This window comes from Chenopodium album, chromosome 2, assembly GCF_948465745.1.
Source record: "Chenopodium album chromosome 2, dcCheAlbu1.1, whole genome shotgun sequence".
NCBI classification, from domain to species: Eukaryota; Viridiplantae; Streptophyta; class Magnoliopsida; order Caryophyllales; family Amaranthaceae; genus Chenopodium; species Chenopodium album.
Genome location: NC_137835.1, coordinates 1912239 through 1931780, shown reverse-complemented (window position 1 = coordinate 1931780; position 19542 = coordinate 1912239). Strand labels below are relative to the sequence as shown.

Sequence of the window (19542 nt, the reverse complement as noted above, 5' to 3'; positions counted from 1 at the left end):
TTTAGTACCTTTGGTTAAGAGTATGTGGGCCCCATACCTAATTAAAAAATTAATATTTTTTTTAAAAAAAAATAAATAAATGTATTAAATTTGACTAAGAAACTAGCCGTTAGTTTCTCTATTTAAAGGGGCATGAACCTGGCAGAATCACCATTGTTGCTTAACAAAATTCATCCAAAACCATTTGTCCCTGGTTCAATCTTAATAAAATAAAAAAATAAAAAAAAAAAACAAAAACAGCAAGACATAATCTGTAGCAGTTTAACCAGCAACAAAATTCATCAAAACAGATTCATTGACCATGTTTATTTTGGTAGAAATTCTTCAAGGTTTTCCCAGATTTTGTAGAAATAAAAAAATAAAAATAAAAAATAAAAACACAGAAACAGAAGTTGCTTCCCGTGCTGCTGGTACTTCAAGTCTGCCCCTGCTGCTGCGTCTTCTGTCCAGCCACAAGCGGCAAATCGTCATGTGTGGCAAATCAGATTTTGTAGATAACAGATTTTGTAGATAACGCTCCCCTTGATCCATTTATGCATCACTCACTCATTTCGTCAGGTCCACCAAGCGGCAAATCGTCATCACTCTCATCTTTGGATTCCATGTGAATTATGATGTCAAAATCTTCTGTTTGAATCTTCATGGGAGATTTATCATAAAGCTGAAATTGTAAAGTATTCTGCAAGTGTTCAACAGGACCTTTGCCAAAATGTGAGCTTACATATAAGTCCACATCAATAAAGAAGGGGTAACAGATTGGCATGACAACATAAGACCTAGAAAGCTCTACTTCTTTCGGTGTATGTTCAACTGGGAAGCTCCCTTCTGTCTTCTTGGAAGCTACTCTACGAATAAAATCTATATTGTCTTCAGGCTTGTCAAAAAGAACTTTTCTAAAGTACTTTTTGTCATAGTCGCTCGTATACTCAAACATACCAGACCAAGCAACAATTCTTCCATAATAATTAGCAAAACCAACACCTATACCTTTGCACAGCAAAATACACTTCACTTCCATCCTTACTGACCGATCAAAGTTTGCATAATGCACCACACAATAGCCAAGATGTCGCTCACCTAGAATTACAGCACCCATGAGCCTATCATATTGACGATCAGCTTGCTCACTATCTGCATAAGAGTATTTGATAAACGTTGTACCTCCGTTCTTAATTAAGAGACGGTCATTGGCATCCTTAAGGTTCACTCTTATCTCAAAATCTGCATGGGAGTCCACAAACCCAGGACTACTAATAGATAACAATTTACTACCATTCACCAATCTATCAGGATTATTGTCATCTCTCTCAAAAATAGTAAGACTTCTAGTGCCATAAGAAACTGTTATTGTGCCAGAGATACTCAGATCTTCATCATTTTTCCGACCAAGAAAAACAGAAAACACTTCCAACAAACAGTCTCCCGGCTCACAAACTTGTGACAGAAAACACGGCTGAGGTGTCAAGTATTCTTTAGGAGAGTATTGGTATTGCAAATCAAATGGTTCACGCCATCTAACACTCAAAAAGACATTTTCATAAGAAATAAAGCGTAGTTGAAGTTCATCACAATTATAATAGGCACTTGAATAAGTTCTACCCTGTGCAGCCCTAAATTCAGCGGTGCCAACAAAAAATTGCTTATTTGTAACTTCCTCGATTGTATTTGCTTCAATTATCAATGATGCATATGCAGGCACAGCCAATAATTTTCTAGTAAGATTTATAATTGGTTCATCATTTGCATCAAAAACAACCGGTATAGACTGATTTGATGGTACCTTCAAGAGCGTACTCCTAGTATCCCAAGTTGTGCGTGCATAAGTTTTGGCATGATGAGCAACAATAGTTCCAGAAGCCAAAATGCTATTCTTGGAATCTTCTTGGCTTGCAGTTTGTTTTGGAAAGTCCCATAATCCAACATGTACTTCAGCCACAAGTGCACATGCTAGTGCAATATAGTTCACCCTGACATGCCCACAATCTCCCTCAACTACAGAACACTTGCCTTGTTCATAGTCATTGTCTGTTGTACTGTCCAGAAGAACAATGCCCTTGGCAACCACATCATTATCATGAGCCCTATCCTTAAGAAGTATAGATATTACGGGTTTTCGAATTGACAGCACAATGTCAAGACCTGTGAGCAACAAGCCTTGTCCGGCTTCATAAATAACCTCAGCATGCTCTAAACTCCGTTTATAAAGCTGGTGGGTTGTATTTGGATCATTGTTCTCAAAAACGAAAACATCACCATAAACTTCACATGGCCAGGAATTGGGGAAGACGGTGACTGAGAAAACATCGACCATCGGTCGTGCCATGCTAGTGACTGCATTAGACAATGAAAGGTAAAGACAGTCAGCATAATGCAGAGTAATTAATACCAGAAATAGAATAGCGTCGGAAAAATAATAACAAATTCATAGCCAATTTGAAATTTCACAAATCTAAATCAGTAACAACAACAAAAGACATAGATCTCAGTCAACATTATGCAGGGTAATTAATACCTAACGGGAAAAATAATACAAGTAACAATTTCAAGCATAAATAATTTAGCCATATAAAATTCCACAAATCAGATTCAACACAGAACTTTCATCGCCAGCAATTATCAAAACATGAACAATATCATAAAAAAATCAAATTCAATACAGAACTATCATCACCAGCAATTATCATAAAATTAACAATATCATAACAGAAATAATAATTTTAAAATAATAAATCATCCAAAAGTTTTGACTGAATTATCAAATTTGAATTCTTATCACAGAACATCAAACTTATATATTATATGCTAAGATTCAATCAACAATAGTTATAATTTTTCAATAATTATAATGGATACTTCAATAATTGAACCCAAAACTAATTTTATTATTCCTCCTAAGAAATAAATAAATAAATAAAAACTAAATATACTAATAAATTAATTCAACGGTATTGTAAAATCAAACCCTTGGTGATTGACAAAGGATCAAAGGAAAAAAAAAAAAAAAAAAAAAAAAACTCACCTCAAAACCAGCGTCAATGGAGAAGAGAAACTCGGAAAACGCCGCTTCAAGGCACAAGCGTAAAAGAAAAAAGTTTCCAACCAACCTCCGTACGAAACTACGAACTAAGAGCAACGAAGTACGAACTACTTAAAGTAAAGTCTTATGCGGAGTATATAAAAAGACTTTAAAAAAAACTAAAAAAACAAAACCAAAAAAAAAAATAAAAAAAATAACCTTAAGTCCTTAACTGCGCTTAATAGGCAATGGCGGACTTTCAGTAGGGGTCTATGGGCCTGGACCCTGGTACATCCTAACATAAAAAGTCCAAACAAATTAATAAAGCCCAACTCAAAAATCTATAGTACTATATAGAGGGAAATGACTTTTTTGTCGAAAAAGGTTTCTTTCCTAAAATATCCTTCTATTTTGTAAAAATTACGGAGTACATTATTTAGATATAATACGAGAGCATGGAATATTGGAGTGGAATTCTTAATATTTGACTTACTAGTCGTTGGAGCACGCGCGTTGCGCGTGCCCCCCGACGGCAAGATAAGCAATATTCGTTGAGTTTTATGGCTACTGCGATATTGTTGGTGTTGTTACAATACAAGATAACTAATATCTTGTATAATTTACAAGTCATTGATAGTAATAGTAGAGAGAAACAATATATTTTGGAATTGCATGATTTAATTAATTAGTTTTAGTGATCTTACTGTAAATTTTGGATTCACTGACAAATTGTAAATGCTGATATGTTTAAAATCTTAAGATAGCATGTCTAAGGTAGACAAGCGAAAGCTTCTATCCGTAGGCAATACACGTTTGGTTAGATATGTTGTACAAAAGAAAGTACTACATGAAAAGGGACATTCTTTCTTTTTTTATTTTCTGATGATTTCATTTATAGGTAGTTATGTGTATTACAAAGAATAATTTAATAGGACATGGGCGTACAACATACCTAGGAAGACGTTTGGCTGTGTGTGTATAATAAGTATTAATTTTTTTGTTGGATGGTCAATTACTGAGCGTTACTGTTGTGTTCTGGTCACCTTCTTCTTTGTGTCATTTCTTGACTGTGGGGTTTTTTTTTTTGGGGCCGAAGAAATGGGGAGTTTGGATAGTACTGCTAGCTCTGGTAAAGGTTTCACACCACCTGTTTGGAAGCCGAAGTCAAGTAATTCAGAAGCTGAGAACATTTCTAGTAATTCAGAAGCCGAAGTCAAGTAATAATATTTAGGTAGGGTCTTGTATTTAGGGTTCTTTTAGCATTACATGCAAGAAGCAATCTATTAAGTCAGGATGATGGGGTATATGTAGGTATGCTAAGCTGTAACTAAACAATGTATCGAGTTATGAAGTATATATATATAATGTTTTAGTTTCTGCTGAAGACTTTTTATTTTGTGTTCTTTTTTTTTCTTTCCTGTTTTTTTTTTTTTTTTTTTTGGATCTTTTTAAACATTGTTGTCTATTGCTTATGAGTTTAATTGCTTATATTTTATACCTGGTGGATTTTGCTGGGTGAATTAGGAGAATGATTAATTCTGTTAATCGCATATCTAATCACATAATGAAATTGTACTGTACTTAATAACGCTATCCTTGTGTCTATTGTCAATTTGTATCTATAGTGTTGTATCACAAGTGCTAGCTTGATAACTAATCAGAAGAAGGGAAAGGTGCAATGAATTATACTCTAAATTTTAAGATATTGTGTTCATGATGCACTGCGGAATATATTCTGAAGCATTTTAAGATAATCTACTAACTTTAATTTTAACTTTGAAAGCAGGAAACTATACTAACATAGATTATATTATAAATAAGGATCCTGATTTAAGGATACAAGGTGATACATCATAGATACCTTAGCATTTCTATGTACATACCAAAAGATTCTAGTTCTACTACAGTAGTTTTCCTGAGATATTATTGTAGAGCAGACACTACTACATATTTCTAGCACTATATACAACATCTGATGTTTACTGGGAACACAAGATGCCCAAAATGTTCCTTCTAAACATCAAAAGCATACATCCAACTAAGAAGGCATTACACCATAATAGCTAATTACTATCACCACTTTAATAGTAAAAGGCAGTGTACTCTAATATTTTATAAGCTATCTTTGTCGATGATTCAAGAAAGAGGCTTCAAACAAATTCTTTGTTGTCTGGACTGGTTTTCTCCGAAGTGTCTTTGAAAAGGGATGTTCTGAGTTTCTTCCTTGGAACCTGGTCTTCATCATCAGATTCCAACATTTCATCAACTGGCATTGGCTGTTTGTTCTTGACATTGCTGCGGGTGCGAGCAAGGTTGTTCCATGTAGGGAGCTCAGTAACTGGTGATGCTGGTTCTGAAATTGTAATCCCTTTGCTTGGTGGCTGAGTTCGAATATCAAAGTAGTCTGTATCAAATGCCTGAGAAGCAAGCCTGAATTCATGGAACTGAGCAATTTCAGCAAGAACTTCATCACTTGCCTCTCTGTTGTCCTGACTGCAATCAGCAGTTAGCTCTGCATCAGAAATAGCAAGTCCTTTGCCATGAACCTTAGTTAAGGCTGAGCCTGGACTCTCATGCATCAGTGGTTTCTCTGCTGTGTGTTTCTCAGCCGTTTCTAAGGCAGTTTGTTCTCTGTTGAGCTGCGAGGATGATGATTCTAGAACCTGGAGCTGTGGTTCTGCATCCTCTACTTCAATAGTCTTTAGAGTCCATAAGAGGACACTGTTCCTGGCTAGCTCCAGAGTCGGAGTAACCTGAATCAAAAAGGGTTTTGTTGCTAGCATGGCTTGGACAGGCTTAAAAGCCTCAGCATTCCCCTACAACAGTACATATATTATATGAGTATTAGATATACTGTAGGTAATTTATACATTATTTCATTAGATGATAAAAAAATGCATTTCTAAAATGTATGTCTTTTATTAACAACTGTGATGAGCACTTTAAATTTTGTATGATACATATAAGTTCATTAAATGTGAAATGTATAGCATATCTATCTATAATATTGTATATCAGTGTACGCATATTGGAACTGAATATGCAAATAGGCAGAGATGATAGAAGCAACATAATTTCTTACAGTGGCTTTGATATCCCAGATTTCTTTTGCTGTCTTTCGGAAAAGCTTTTCTGTATCGTCACTAAATGTTGTAAATGACATTGTACCGCTGTCATCACCAGCTTCAAACTTAAATGTAACTCTGCAAATGTGTACACAAAAGTGAAGTCAAGTCTTGCATTTTATTATACTATAAGACAAATATCACAAGGTTAAGTGTTAGCAGCATACTTGTGTATAGCTACGGTGTCTCCTTTCTTGCAAGAAATGCAAGGGAAGCGAGTCCCAAGTGCAAGATGTGTTCTTTTTCCACAACCAAGGCAGCCTATATAGGCATTCACTCTTTGTAGCTCAGCCTCTGGTATTGTAACTTTGATCCAAGCAATCTCATCTGGAGTTGCATTAGCTGCCTGTAATAGTGCAAGAAAGCATAAATTAGGTAATCATTACCTGATATACGTGAAGAGAATAACACGCACTGTAAAGGCAAAAAGAAAATAAAATTAGCAGTGCATTTAAAAAGGCCTAACCTTTTTGCTTCTTAGTTCAGCTATCGTCACAATTTTCTTTTCTGCGCTTGGATATCTCACGTTCAGAATTCTCTCCTGTCTATCTAGCAGTACATGCTGATATAACTTAACCCTAAAACAGGCAAATGATATCAATTACACGATTTTGTGTGCCGGTTAATTTTATATTTACAATGATAAAAATACACAAAGTACCATTCTCGAAGCATATCTGCCCTTGCTCCCTTTGGATTCATGATTATCCTAGTTGACATGGTAGTATTCAAAGTGAATCCTGACAGCAAGTAGCAATCTAGTTTAGTATTTGGTAGGAAATGGTAAGCGTGATATGTACACTAATGCCATGAATTGTACCTCTTGTGTGGCGGGTTTTGAGTGCAGTAAATCCTACAACATTAAACTTCTCAGCCCAATTGTTCATAGCATCACAGGGTTTCCCAGTAAGATCGTTCCATGTTGAGATTGTCATAGCATGGTCTTGGCTGGTTGATAATAAATTGTATGTTAAAAGCTATCTAAGATATTTGAGTATGATGAGGGCTAAAATACAAATTATCTTGCACAGGTGTATAGTTACCTAGTGTCAGTGATGGATACTTCTCGAACTGGACTGTCACGACCTCTTGCATTAGGTACCATCCTTGGCGTTTCTTCAACAAAAAGAACCACACCAACTACATCTGATTTTGGCAAAGGATCGTTAGTAAAAAGGATGAAAAGTAATACAAAGTTGTAAGAATGATATTGGAATATGAATGTGCATCGAACATGTAAAATAGCGAATACCATATCTGCCATTTGGATCAGGCGATCTAGGAATAGTTGACAGAGGTTGGTACTTTGGTTCAATTGGACCGCTTTCAGGATTTAGGCGCTGAATAATTGTTTGGTGGCCAACGGTCATCTAGTATGGAAGCTCCTCTAAGTTGAATTTGTATTGATCGTCTACAGGTGCTATAGGAGCCTTAGAAATTTCGTACTGACCAGATGGCTTAAGAACCTCTTCATATGCTTCGATTTGATCTCCAAATAGAGCACATCGCATTCTGTTTTTCTGGTTAAATAGATAGGATACTAATCAGTGTTAGGGTTATAGTATAGAAATACATAGATGCAGTAAAGCACAAGAAATACACTCTACTATCCATAATGTAAACATATAAGGCATAAAACATAGATACAAAGTTTTTCAATTACTGAAAATGCACAAATGCTATACATCTTTATGGCAAGCAGGTTCCTGATACTCATGCATATCAGAATTTGTGCATCTTCAGTCAAAAGTAAACAGATTGCATCATATTGTATATCTAGTAAAATATTATATGCACTATAACTGAATGTAAACCGATTCTATGTGTATTTTAAGAACAGATCTATAGCAAAGCATAATCACCTTTTCATCCTCTAAAATGATAGTTTGAAAGATCACATTAGGTTTTTTTGGGGAAGGTTGGGCTCTTCCCTTTTCGGTGACTGTCACTTTCACCTTGTAGTCCTTACTTTGAGTAGTTAGCTCGTCTAAGTAAACCGGTTCCAACTTCATCTTTGGAGGCGTATTCATGGTCTGCATTACATGATGTGCAAAATAGTAAGTAAGCATAGCTAAATAATATATATAATGTAGTGGAAATTTAGATCAAGTCAAGCAGCAAAATATGCTTCCCTTCAAGAACTGAAAGATCTAAACGCTAAACAAGTGCATGTAACAGCTATAAAAAAAAAGCAATAACAGACATTGATGTGTTATATAATGATCAAACTTAGAAGATTATTTTAGCATGGTTGTTTTACCAATAACAGACAATTTAGTCTTAGTTTCTAATTGAAATGAATGAACAGATTTATTTCCAGAAATATATGTAAGTGTAAAAGGTAACCAATATTATTTGCAAGTAATTAGAGTATATAGGATCTCATTAGTTACAGATTTTAGCATAACAAAATTGCAAAGTACACACCGAAAACACAAAAAAAAAAAAAAGAAAAAAAAAGAAAGTAAAGGAGAAAAAAATCAAAAAAAGGTCGTGGATTTATTAAGATAGATCTTCATGCACTGAAATATAGCTGCGAATTTGAGTGATAGTAACAACTCTTCACATAAAGGTAAGTCAAAGAATTTCCACAAAAGGAGAAGAATATACCATGACTATGTATGATAAGGCAGAGAATAAAAATACTTGATGGAAAAAGTGAGAATTGCTTTGGTATTTATAGATGTAGTTAGGGAAGGAGTTAACCGACCTCTTTCCAGCAATCAACGGTTAAGATTAGGAAGCTGCTGTTGATCAAGGTGATTGGGTACAACTATAAAGCATTAGACTATTATAAAGTACACTTTCTTTCTTATTCATTAAGCTGAAAGGGAGTAATTATTATGGCTGAGATACAATTCAAGTACTTTTAATGTAAAAATTCTGTTTTTTTTTTCTGGTTAAAGTGAAAGAGGAGTACAGCTGTTTGCTCTTAAGAACATTTAGTTTACTATGAATAGTAAGTTTGACTTGTACTTTATACTTATTTTAAAATCTAAGACAAAGTGCATATCAACTTGGAAATTAAGTAATATTGTATCAAACTTTTGTAAGGCTTCTTTTTTGTTTTCTTGTGGGCTAAAGGCAATAAAGCCCATTTATAGTTTACTAAAGACACAAAAAAACTACAGGTTCAAAGGAAGTTATTACAGGCATAATCAAGAAAATATTTCGCACCATACTAAACGCATTCATTGCAAATGTAGCTATTTGCGGTGTTATTTTATTTTATTTTTTTTTCCTTGGTCAAAATCGAAACACAAATTTGAGACTCGAGAATAGCATCCTAGTTTTACTATTGCCACACAACATGAATAGTAGGACAGGCAAAAACGAATAATAGGTGATTCACTACTGTTGTACATTACCGTTCATAGAAATCTAAAGCTGTACTTTAAACTGTAGTGTATACCTCACCCTTGAAAGAGCTTACTCAGTTAAGCATACAGCAGTGAGTATGACCTGGCTTTAGGAAACAGAGATATTCAAGTGAACACTTAAATAATGCGGCAGCTAAAATCACTCTGGAAGTACAAGATAGATAGTGAAATTAAAAAAAAGAATTAATATGTGTAGCAAGTTCTTATCATTTCTGTGATTCATTAGTGTATAAGTACATCTGCATTGCAAATCATACTGAGCATAGCATACTATCGGACTGGAAGCATATTAGGCATACTGTCTAAGCTATTCAGCAAAAAGAAGAAGAGTGTCTTACACTGTCCGGCTAGCAAGGGCAACTCTGAATTGAAGATGGTTTAATCTGCAAGACAGCATATACAAATTTCAGTAACGCTAAATTTATTAAATAACTATAGCTACACAATAACGAAGGCCGACCTATCTATAAAGCTTCAATAACAGCAACCTTTATCGTTTTCTGCTTGCCTTTTAGCAAGGCAGTAAATTAATCATACTGCTGAGTCTCACCTGTATTTATGCCTGCTAGCTGTAAGAGTTTATAGGACACTACATTCTTCACTGCATTTGCAGAACACTGAGATGTATCGCCTGCTGTAAAGACGCGAACATCTTCTGATTTCTTGGCCCGTGATAGTGCAACATAGAGTTGGCCATGGGAAAAACATGGTCGCGGAAGATAAATGGATACTTGGCTGAGAGTCTGCCCCTGTGACTTATTAATTGTCATTGCAAAGCTTAGCTTTATAGGGAACTGCTTCCTTTCAAACATAAATGGGTAATTAACTGAGTTAGACGGCCTTAAGTTGATTCTGTGTATGAACACTTCTTCTCCTTTGTAATGCCCAACTGCTATAGCACACTGAATCACGTTGGGGAAAAATTTCTTGCAGATAAGCCTCGTGCCATTGCATAGACCCGAAGATGGCAGCAAATTCCGTAATAGTATCACAGGACAATTTTCCTTTAATACAAGCTCATGTGGACTCATTCCTCCGGGACATAGTTTATTGATAAATTCTGTAGGATATACGCTACAGGTGTCGTTCAGAATGGAATCAAAACTTTTGTATGTAACAGCCTGACCAGGGAATTTCTCTATCATGAATACATTGACTGAATCCACATCTTCATTCATGGGTGTAAGGATTGCCTTTTTAGTGAAAACCTGACTATCAAAGCGCCCATGTACCATTTCTGGAAATGTTGTTCTTGCAACAGTACTCACCAATTCTGTGGCATTGGTAGTAGACTCCATAATCTGTTCTGGTAACTCAATGAAAGCATTTTCTGTTTGCTGCAACTTGCCATTGCCTAAAGCAAGTAGAAAATCAGCATAGGTTGGATCTTCTTTTGCTCTAATATTTTCCGTTAGCCTAAATTTGATTAGCTTTGGCCACAGGTAAGAAGTGACAATACTTGCCTCTACTGCTTCTTTCATAGTTTTTTGAGGAACTACTGGCAATACCTGCCTAAAATCCCCTCCAAACACGACAACCTTTCCTCCAAATATCTCTTTATTTCCACATACATCCTGCAGGAGAAGGTCTAGAGATTCTAAATTTTGTTTTTTAGCCATAGAAGCCTCATCCCATATAATCAGCGTAGTTTCTTTCAACAGTGCTGCTAAACTACCTTGCTTTGGGACATCGCATATCAATGAACCATCACTATCAATCGGAATCTTGAATCGAGAATGAGCGGTTCGACCGGAAGGAATATTCGCTGCAGCAATGCCTGAAGTAGCCGTCGGTAATACAATCTTGTTGATTTGTCTTATTTCTGCATATAGAGCATTGTAAAGGAAAGTCTTACCTGTACCTCCAGGACCATCAACAAAGAACGCGCCCCCTTTTTGTTGCATCACATGATCCATAATACACTCAAAAGCAGTATTCTGTGCAGCGTTGAGTTGTGAGCGACATCGTAGACATTCTTCTGGGATTGGTGCATCAAGAGCATCAACAATATCTTTAGTACGCCTAAACTCATCACTAACCTGAGAAATTAATTGGTCTAAACCAAAAGAAGAAAGAGACTTGCCCATTGCCTCAAGATGTTGTTCCACTGATCTAACAGTAAGCTGCTGTATCTTCACCATCTGATTCGGAAATCTGTGGGAAAAATCTTCTGCAAGAGAAGTGTAGTAGGCATTCCATAAAGCAGCAGGATCACGCGGCTGGCAGAACATCAACACTGTGGCAAAAAGGCGGCGTAAAGCAGCAGGCATATGAGTACTGCATGCTTCAGACATAGTTAAATTAGCTGCATCATCATCTTCAATAAGACCAAGTTTAAGAGCAGCTTCCTGAAAAGTTGGATACAGAACACCGTTGACAGTCCGTAAATCCTCAAATGATTTAGGACTCCGTACATTTAGCAATAAAAGTCTAAGGAAAAATCGTTCACCTTCTGCTGGAAAGACAAATGCTAATCTGCCAACTGAAATACGGTTCTGAACTCTTTGTTTCCATTTTTTGTTACCTTGATGCCATGTGTAGTGTTCGCAAAACTCACCATACAAATACCCTAGGCCAAGTTCGGAAGCAGCATTCATTGCGAAAAATTCAGTTAATTGAGTTCTTGACCGTTTTGAATCTGAAACAACAGTACGGAGCCTTTCATGAGGGAAGACATGAACAGTCTGCATATCAGGCAAATGAACCTGTAAAGGGAGAACTGCAGGATGCATTTCAAACAGATCAAAGCTAAATATCCTCCATGCAGCTTCACAAGGAGATACCCATCTACCTGATTGATATTGCTTAATCTCATCTACAGAATTGGTGTCAGAAGCAACAACATTGTATGAAATCCGATCATGGCCCTTATAAACATACTTGTACAGGTATTTAACTGCTTTAATCGTCGAGCAGACTTCGACGTTCAAGTGACAATCGAACAACAAAGAAAGATAAGGATTATAAGGGATAACCCACTGGTTATCTAGTTCTGCATTTCGTATCGTTACTTTTTCCCCGGTTTCTCTCCGGCGATAGATCGGATAACCATCCTTATTGTTAGTTGTTTCATTGCAAAACTGCTTAGGGTACTTGTTCTTACAGCTGAGCTTTACTCCATTCTTCCGCATACATGGGCATTCAAGATTCAATATGCCGCACGGACCATGCATCATGTGGGCCAAGACGATTCTTTTAAGCGTAAGATTAGCCTCAACGGGTATCTCAGCACAAACAAATCTGTCATAGTCAGCAGGAGACTTGAGCTTGTACTTAGGTTTTAAAACAATTAAGAAATGAGCATGCGGCAAGCCTCTTTTTTGGAACTCAACAACATACACCATTGCAGCAACCTCTCCAAACACTTTCTTCTCCATAATTTCCTTTTTCAGCGCCAACAACTTTGCTCTAAAAATTCTAGCAACTAAGTCTGGCCTATCTTGCGCCATCTCACCAGGCGCTAGCTCAGCCTTGATTTCAGGCCAATTAGCATTACATGTAATCGTCACAAAAAGATCTGGTTTACCAAACCGCTGCACTAAAGCCATAGCATTTAGGTATCTCTTCTTCATATCCCGGGGACCACCAATATAGGTAGGAGGTAATATAACTCTCCGACCAACATTTTGACCAAGAGTTTCCCCAGAATCCAGTGAATCCAATATGCCTTTATACAAATCAGCCCTTATTGTTTCCTGGTTGTTTCTAAAGTAGTCAAGCCTTGTATTTTCAATCTTCACATACATATCCACTATGTATTGCTGAAAGCATCTACCTGCTCGGAGCAGCATGTTATTTGGGCGGATTTGCAACTTGTATGCATAGTATTCCCTATCAGAAATGAACTTGTCTGCTTTAGTATTTTTCCGCTTTGAACCTATGTTTTAAAACGACAAAGAACAGTTATAAAAATGAACGATACCAAGGACATACTACAAAATTCCAACAGAGCATACATTTTTTTAAAAAAAGAAAATGTGCAACAGCAGGACCAAGCTCATACTGTAAAAATGCAATAGGACATATAAAACCTTAAATACTTACGGGCTTCTTCCTGGCCTAATAAATCTTCTGCAGTATGCACAACACAGGACATTATAGGATCTGGAATCATATATGTTGTGCTCCTACTTGGATGCGAATTTTTTTTAAGCCCTTGAGTCCAGCCACATTCTCCTTGAGGAAATAACAATGGATATTGAAGGGGATCGTAGCAACCATAGCTATGATAAATTCGGTGAGATTCGTTAGATTTTCCAGTGACTAATATATGAGGACCCAGGCTTTCGCTAGATGAATAATTTTCCGGCCAGATGACAGCAACATCATCAACAGCAGGAGCGTTATAAACACGCTGATCAAGCACTGGATTTCGATTAAGAACAATTGTTGTATCTGCATGAATAATTCTGTCACGTAAAGACCGAAAGAAAATAGCATACAGATTCTTTTCAGATACCTGCATAAGAATGCTAACCACATCGTCTCTTATTTCAGGAAAACAGCCTACTCTATTTTCTGCTTCATGCTGACCATCATAGAAGTATAGCTGTAGGTACCTGGGATTGCTATTATCAGGCAATAGATCTGGCACAAAATGGTACATTTGGCCTTGCAGCTTGAATAAATAAATCCCTTTGTAAGTATTTGCATAATAATGACCGCCTAACGAACTAAATGCAAACATATTGTTGTATAGTCTAGCATACTTTCTAAAATGTACAGCACCTTCATCCTTTGAAGTAAACAGATAAACAAGCTCATGAGGATAATCGGTCGCAGCTATAGTAATGTCTCCATTCCCACAACAAAAATGCAAGGACTCAAACATAAATTTTTTTGCACAGCATTTGCCACAAAAATCAGGGATAGAAAGCCTAAAAGGTTCCATTGGAAGTTGTCGATCTGTAGAAGCACCAAGGATATCTAACAGAAATACAGGAAAAGGCAAACACATCAATTAATCGGTATGAAATATGACAACACACAATACAAGGTATATAATAAGCATACTTTTTTACCTTCTACCTGAGTTTGTCTAGTTTTCTTTTTAGAAGAAAGAGGCTCACTTGAGTCTGCTCCACTGCATGTAACAAACATCATCTTACTACGTCATCTGTACAGTCATGCAGCATAACAAATATTGTCCTACAATGGCATCTGTACAGTAAATAGCAGCCACTAATCTCAGCCAGTGACTGGCATCTATGGAATACCAAGAAAAAAAAAAAAAAAAACTGAAAAATAGTATAGCCATTCCTAAGCATCATTAAAGTTTGTATTTAACACAGTCAACAACAAGGAATGACCATTCTAAATAGAAGAAATCATGCTGACCTTACCACTAAGATGATAACATATGCAACACAGCACTGATGAGCATACAGATGGCTACTATAATGAATGCAGAATACCTATTTAGCTGCGGCGTGGATAGGTCTTGTATAGTTTTCTGTCGCTTGAAAGTAGAACTTTGTCCAGAATGTGTAGCGAGACACTGAACGTCTAAAGGCGAGCTGCAAACAGAGGGCAAGTTATTTTTTTCACAAGCATAGTACTACTTATCCTAAAAAAGCGTTACCTTTTGATGGATAATACACTAAAAAATGAATTGGCCCTAGGTAATAAAAACATAATTCCTGCATTATAACACCGATAAGCATAAAGACACCTACTTCAATAAAAAAAAAGTGTACCTAAGTAGGTGCGGCGTACTAAGACCTTCCATGCATTTTTGGCGGCTTGAGGAAGAACTTTGCCGGGAGCGTTTAGCAACACACTGAGTGTCTGGTAAAGGCGCACTGCAAATAAAGGTGAAGTCATTTGTCTGCACAAGCACAATAATGGCTATCCTAAATAGTCTAGAACTTGATGAACCAGTATACCTAGCAAATGCAGACTGCGATGTTCTCTGCACTGCCCTGTTCAATCTACTACAACTTTTCCGAGATAAACGAGAAATGCCATAACGACAATCTAGCACACAGTATACCAGAAATTACTGCAGAGTAGATTTGGTAAAAAAGCACAGATACACTTACTAAGATAGAGCGGAACTAAGTTCAGCCAAGGCAGTACCCATTGTTACCACTGCAGAGTAACTACACAAAACTGGAACGTAATAGGATTGGACAAAACTTTCTGCTGGCTACGTCTGTAATGTCGGTAAAATCAAGAACCCATGCACTATAGGACAATAGCGAACACAAGCATCCTCAGTAAAAGAGTGCATATAAACAGGAGAACAATAATTTACACACTGAATCACAAAATCCCCCAGGAAAAGAATACATTAAAGTAAAACAGACCATAGTTAGAGAGGAAACATTAAGGCAGAAGGAAAAGCAATTTACATACTACAAGAGGAAGCGCAAAAGGACTGCATTCATTCAAAAGAGGCCAAAGTGGCAGTACATTGGAAATAGGAACATCATTACAACAAAAGGACTCAATTACAAGATTTCAGCAACAGGACATCATCTATTACATATGATGCGTACATCTATAAAAACTAACAAAAGCTGCCTAATTAAGTTAATATATCCCAACTAAAGGATTCCCATCAGCTTACATACCCTCAACCACCTAAATCCAAAAAGGCACCTAGCCATACTAAACATAGTTATTCAGCCCTAGCACACTTATAGACAGCCTCTAAATCAGACAGACCAGCAACAAGGTTGTCAGACATCTCGATTCCCACTCCACTGGTAGATGCCTCACTCCTATCAATCCTGCGCTTAGCCGGAAGACTTGGTGGGAGAGCTAAAGCTGGAATCTGATTCGCTTCATCAGTTGGCGTCACACAGACATTGTTACCGAATCCATTAACAGAATCAGCCTGTTTTGAACTACTCTCCAAGCATTCAAGATGATCCTTCAATACCAAATACTTCTCCCTTATCAAAGAACACTCTCCACTCATCTTTGCTGCAGCACCATAGTTGACATCAACTATTTCCAGATTGCAAACAGAAGCTACAAAGAAACAAGCTTTCTTTGCAACTCGCTGCTCAGCAATGTACACTTCAGGACAGGGGTCACTGAAAATGCACTTCATGGAAATACTACTACGAGGACAGGTCACCGTTAACCAAGACATATATCCATGGCCTTCTAATCTAGTGGTTTCAATGGCAGTCACAGAACCACCAGTCTTCCTAACTAAAATTCCTAAAAACTGAGCATAATCCACCGAAACATGAACATCATGAAACAATGCATCCTCCCTTGTACTGCATTCCGCACGTATGCGACTTAAATCTTCTCTGTCCTGCACTAACTCAGCACATTTATTCTTATACAACTTCACACACAGTCGATACATCTTAATCCGCTCATAAGTGAAATCAGACACACGCACACTAAAACGACACATCAATCTTTTCACAGCTTTGTGAGCCGCTCTTTCACGAGACTCTTCAACTGAACTGGCATCTCCACCATAAAAAATGAACCTTATGCGCGAGTTGGGCTTATTTACCCGCACAAAGACATTATTCTTAGTAGCATCTAAAAATCCATAGACCGGTGACGGAAACTGCAACCAAGCAACAACCTTTTCCAAAAGAGGTTGAAAAGGAACAAAGACTCTGTTTGACCGTCTAGCCATAACCTGTAATGGCAAAAACGATATTTCAGCCCAAAAGTGTGTAACAATAGGAAAGGGCTTTCTCTCTTAAACAAGACCACTAAACCCTACGGACATCAGGCCAGTACAAATGTAACTAAATGCTACTACTAAAAATCCAATCAATTGCAATGCAAACATAGGCAAATCATATAACAAAATCTAGGAGCAGAGTAAACAAGCATTCTAAAAAGCAACAGCACTCCACCAAAAAACAGTAATGGCATTAGTGCTCTATAACCAAAAAAACACTTCACATCTGAAAAGGTATATAGGGTAAACAGCTTGATAAGTCCAGCAAAATGTACAGTTTAGTTCCAGTCCATGTCAAATAAAGCTCATACCCTATCATTAGACGACATAAAAGAGGCATGACATACTAAAACAACCAGGCAGGTAGTATGTTTCCTCTAAATACAACAGCCGAGAGATACTATTTCTACTAAAGTAAGACATGAAATAGACTAAACAAACACCTAATTAATAAACAAGAAAAGCGTTACATGCAGCCAAACTACCAACGAAGCACCGCATAGAAAACATAGTGCTACCCATACAACATTACATACATAAAAAGAAGTAGAAAAGATACCTTACCAAATGTCGAACAACAACACCACAAACAATGATATCAGCTAACCTGTAAACCCCAAAAAAACAGAAATAAGAACACACAAACAAATCAATTTATTTATTGATATTCCTACTGCCACAACAATCACATGACCGAAACTGCTATCATGAGCATTCAATGAGCACAGACACATCTGTATAGGTAATTATAAGAAACTTTCAAAAAATTGTAGAATTGGATACTCAATATTAGTCATTGTAGCACAGTGCATGTAATAATCTGTACATAATTTATGTTCTATTTGATAGGGAATCCAAAACAGAAAAACATATGGACAAATCCACAACAAAGCACCACCTTTCACAGAAACGGCTTTGCATAGAGAACTCTAATCACCCTCCACCCAAAAGGAACTGTTACTAAGCACAAATCGCTTCCCATGTCCCAAAATATGGGCACCCTCAAGATATATATATACACTATGGACAACAATCAAACCGACATCAATAACCCAAGAAAGGTCAGAACTTTTTTCCCCTTTGACCTTGACAAAGACAATGCAGTGGCGCCCAAGTAAGGCATTCCAATGCAAGAACCAAAGGAAGAGTAATTATAATCCTAACCTGAGCTGCAACCTAATCCAAACACTGGGAAGCATAGGCAGAAAAAAAAGCAACAGAGACGCACCAGGCATTTGGAAACACGCAGCCACAGAAAGAGAACTCCATTCCAGACCTGAGCATCAGGCCAAAAAGGTCGAAGACAAACCACCAACAGACCCAAACCAAAGCAAGCAAGCAAAACCGAATCAGAAATCCAACACACAAAACCACTCTTACAAGCAACAAGGACCTTAGCTGTCAGGCAAACAAAGGAACAAAGAACAGCTGGATTTTCCATCACACATGGCAAGACAGAAAACACTTGTCAGCAAGGGCACTCTCGGCATTTCATTTAATTCAGGGGCATCTATGTAATAGCACGCAAAAGAACTATTCACAGCTACAGTGAATTTCTTTTGCATGTTTTATAGAGGTTATAGATTAGTTACGAAGTATTAGCAATATATAACTTGCCTTTTTTTTTTCCAATAGTATTTGTATCATTATCCATCAATTTCCAAAGATTAATGAAGTTTTCAATTTTTAAAAGAAGAAATAATTGTAGCACAACTTAAATGTGTAAGTAGCTATCTAGATTTAAGTTATAGGGGAATTTTCACTTTCTCCTCCTTTCTCTCTCCAAAACCCTAGCCTCCGGCCCTGTTCTTTTGAGCTTCTAGGCAGAGCAGATTTCAGCAGAGCAGAGCAAATTGAAGCAGGACAGAGCAGAGCAGGGCAGAGCAAAGCAAAGCAGGGCAGAGCAGAGCAGATTGAAGCAGCTATTTTTAAGTACTATTTTTAAGTAGAGCAGAGCAAAGCAGATTTCAGCAGAGCAAATCAGAGCAGAGCAGAGCAAAGCAGCTCTAAAGAACGGGGCCTCCATTGTTGATTTTTGAAGGGGCTTTTATCGATTTTAGTCGATGGAAAGCCCCAATCCTTGTTTTTTTTTTTTTTTTTTTTATATTGTTTTTAAGGTTTATAATAATGCTTCCTCCTTTTGGGAGGATCTTTTCTCCCTCGAAAGAAAGGGTTTCCGATCTCCTTTGAAAAACAAGGGTCTTGTCTTTCGACCTCCTTCGAAAGACAAGGTTTATCTCCTCTTTTCGAGGTGGAAATTTCTTAGTTTTAAATCCATGGTAGCAGATCCAATGGATTGTCGTGAAATTATTTCGTTGGTGAAAAAGTTATCAAGTTTTCGAATACGGATAGATGAAT

At 37.0% G+C, this 19542-nt stretch overlaps 2 protein-coding genes across 2 annotated transcripts; both read right to left on the bottom strand.

Moving 5' to 3' along the window:
* Nucleotides 1-252: 252 nt before the first annotated feature.
* Nucleotides 253-3138, bottom strand: LOC145592507 (uncharacterized). The gene is made up of 2 exons (XM_081648991.1): nt 3020-3138; nt 253-2331 (listed from the first exon to the last, which is right to left on the bottom strand). The coding sequence occupies exon 2, from the start codon at nt 2321-2323 to the stop codon at nt 539-541; it is 1785 nt and encodes a 594-aa protein (XP_081505117.1). The 5' UTR covers nt 2324-2331; nt 3020-3138; the 3' UTR covers nt 253-538.
* A 4373-nt stretch (nt 3139-7511) lies between these two features.
* On the bottom strand, nt 7512-15603 carry LOC145605966 (uncharacterized). Its single transcript, XM_081662035.1, has 8 exons — nt 15600-15603; nt 15218-15497; nt 14543-14604; nt 13566-14447; nt 10072-13398; nt 8111-8174; nt 7827-7878; nt 7512-7661 (listed from the first exon to the last, which is right to left on the bottom strand). Exons 1-8 carry the CDS (start codon nt 15601-15603, stop codon nt 7512-7514), a joined length of 4821 nt encoding a protein of 1606 aa, XP_081518161.1.
* Between the last annotated feature and the right edge of the window lie 3939 nt (nt 15604-19542).

Bases quoted from the DNA above. Each gene is read 5' to 3' on its own strand.
- LOC145592507 (XM_081648991.1), bottom strand. From the start codon at position 2,323: ATGGCACGACCGATGGTCGATGTTTTCTCAGTCACCGTCTTCCCCAAT.
- LOC145605966 (XM_081662035.1), bottom strand. The intron at 14,605-15,217 runs GTACACTTTTTT...TGTTACATGCAG, and splicing joins AGTACGCCGCACCTACTTAG to TGGAGCAGACTCAAGTGAGC. The intron at 13,399-13,565 runs GTAAGTATTTAA...TTTAAAACATAG, and splicing joins ATTAGGCCAGGAAGAAGCCC to GTTCAAAGCGGAAAAATACT.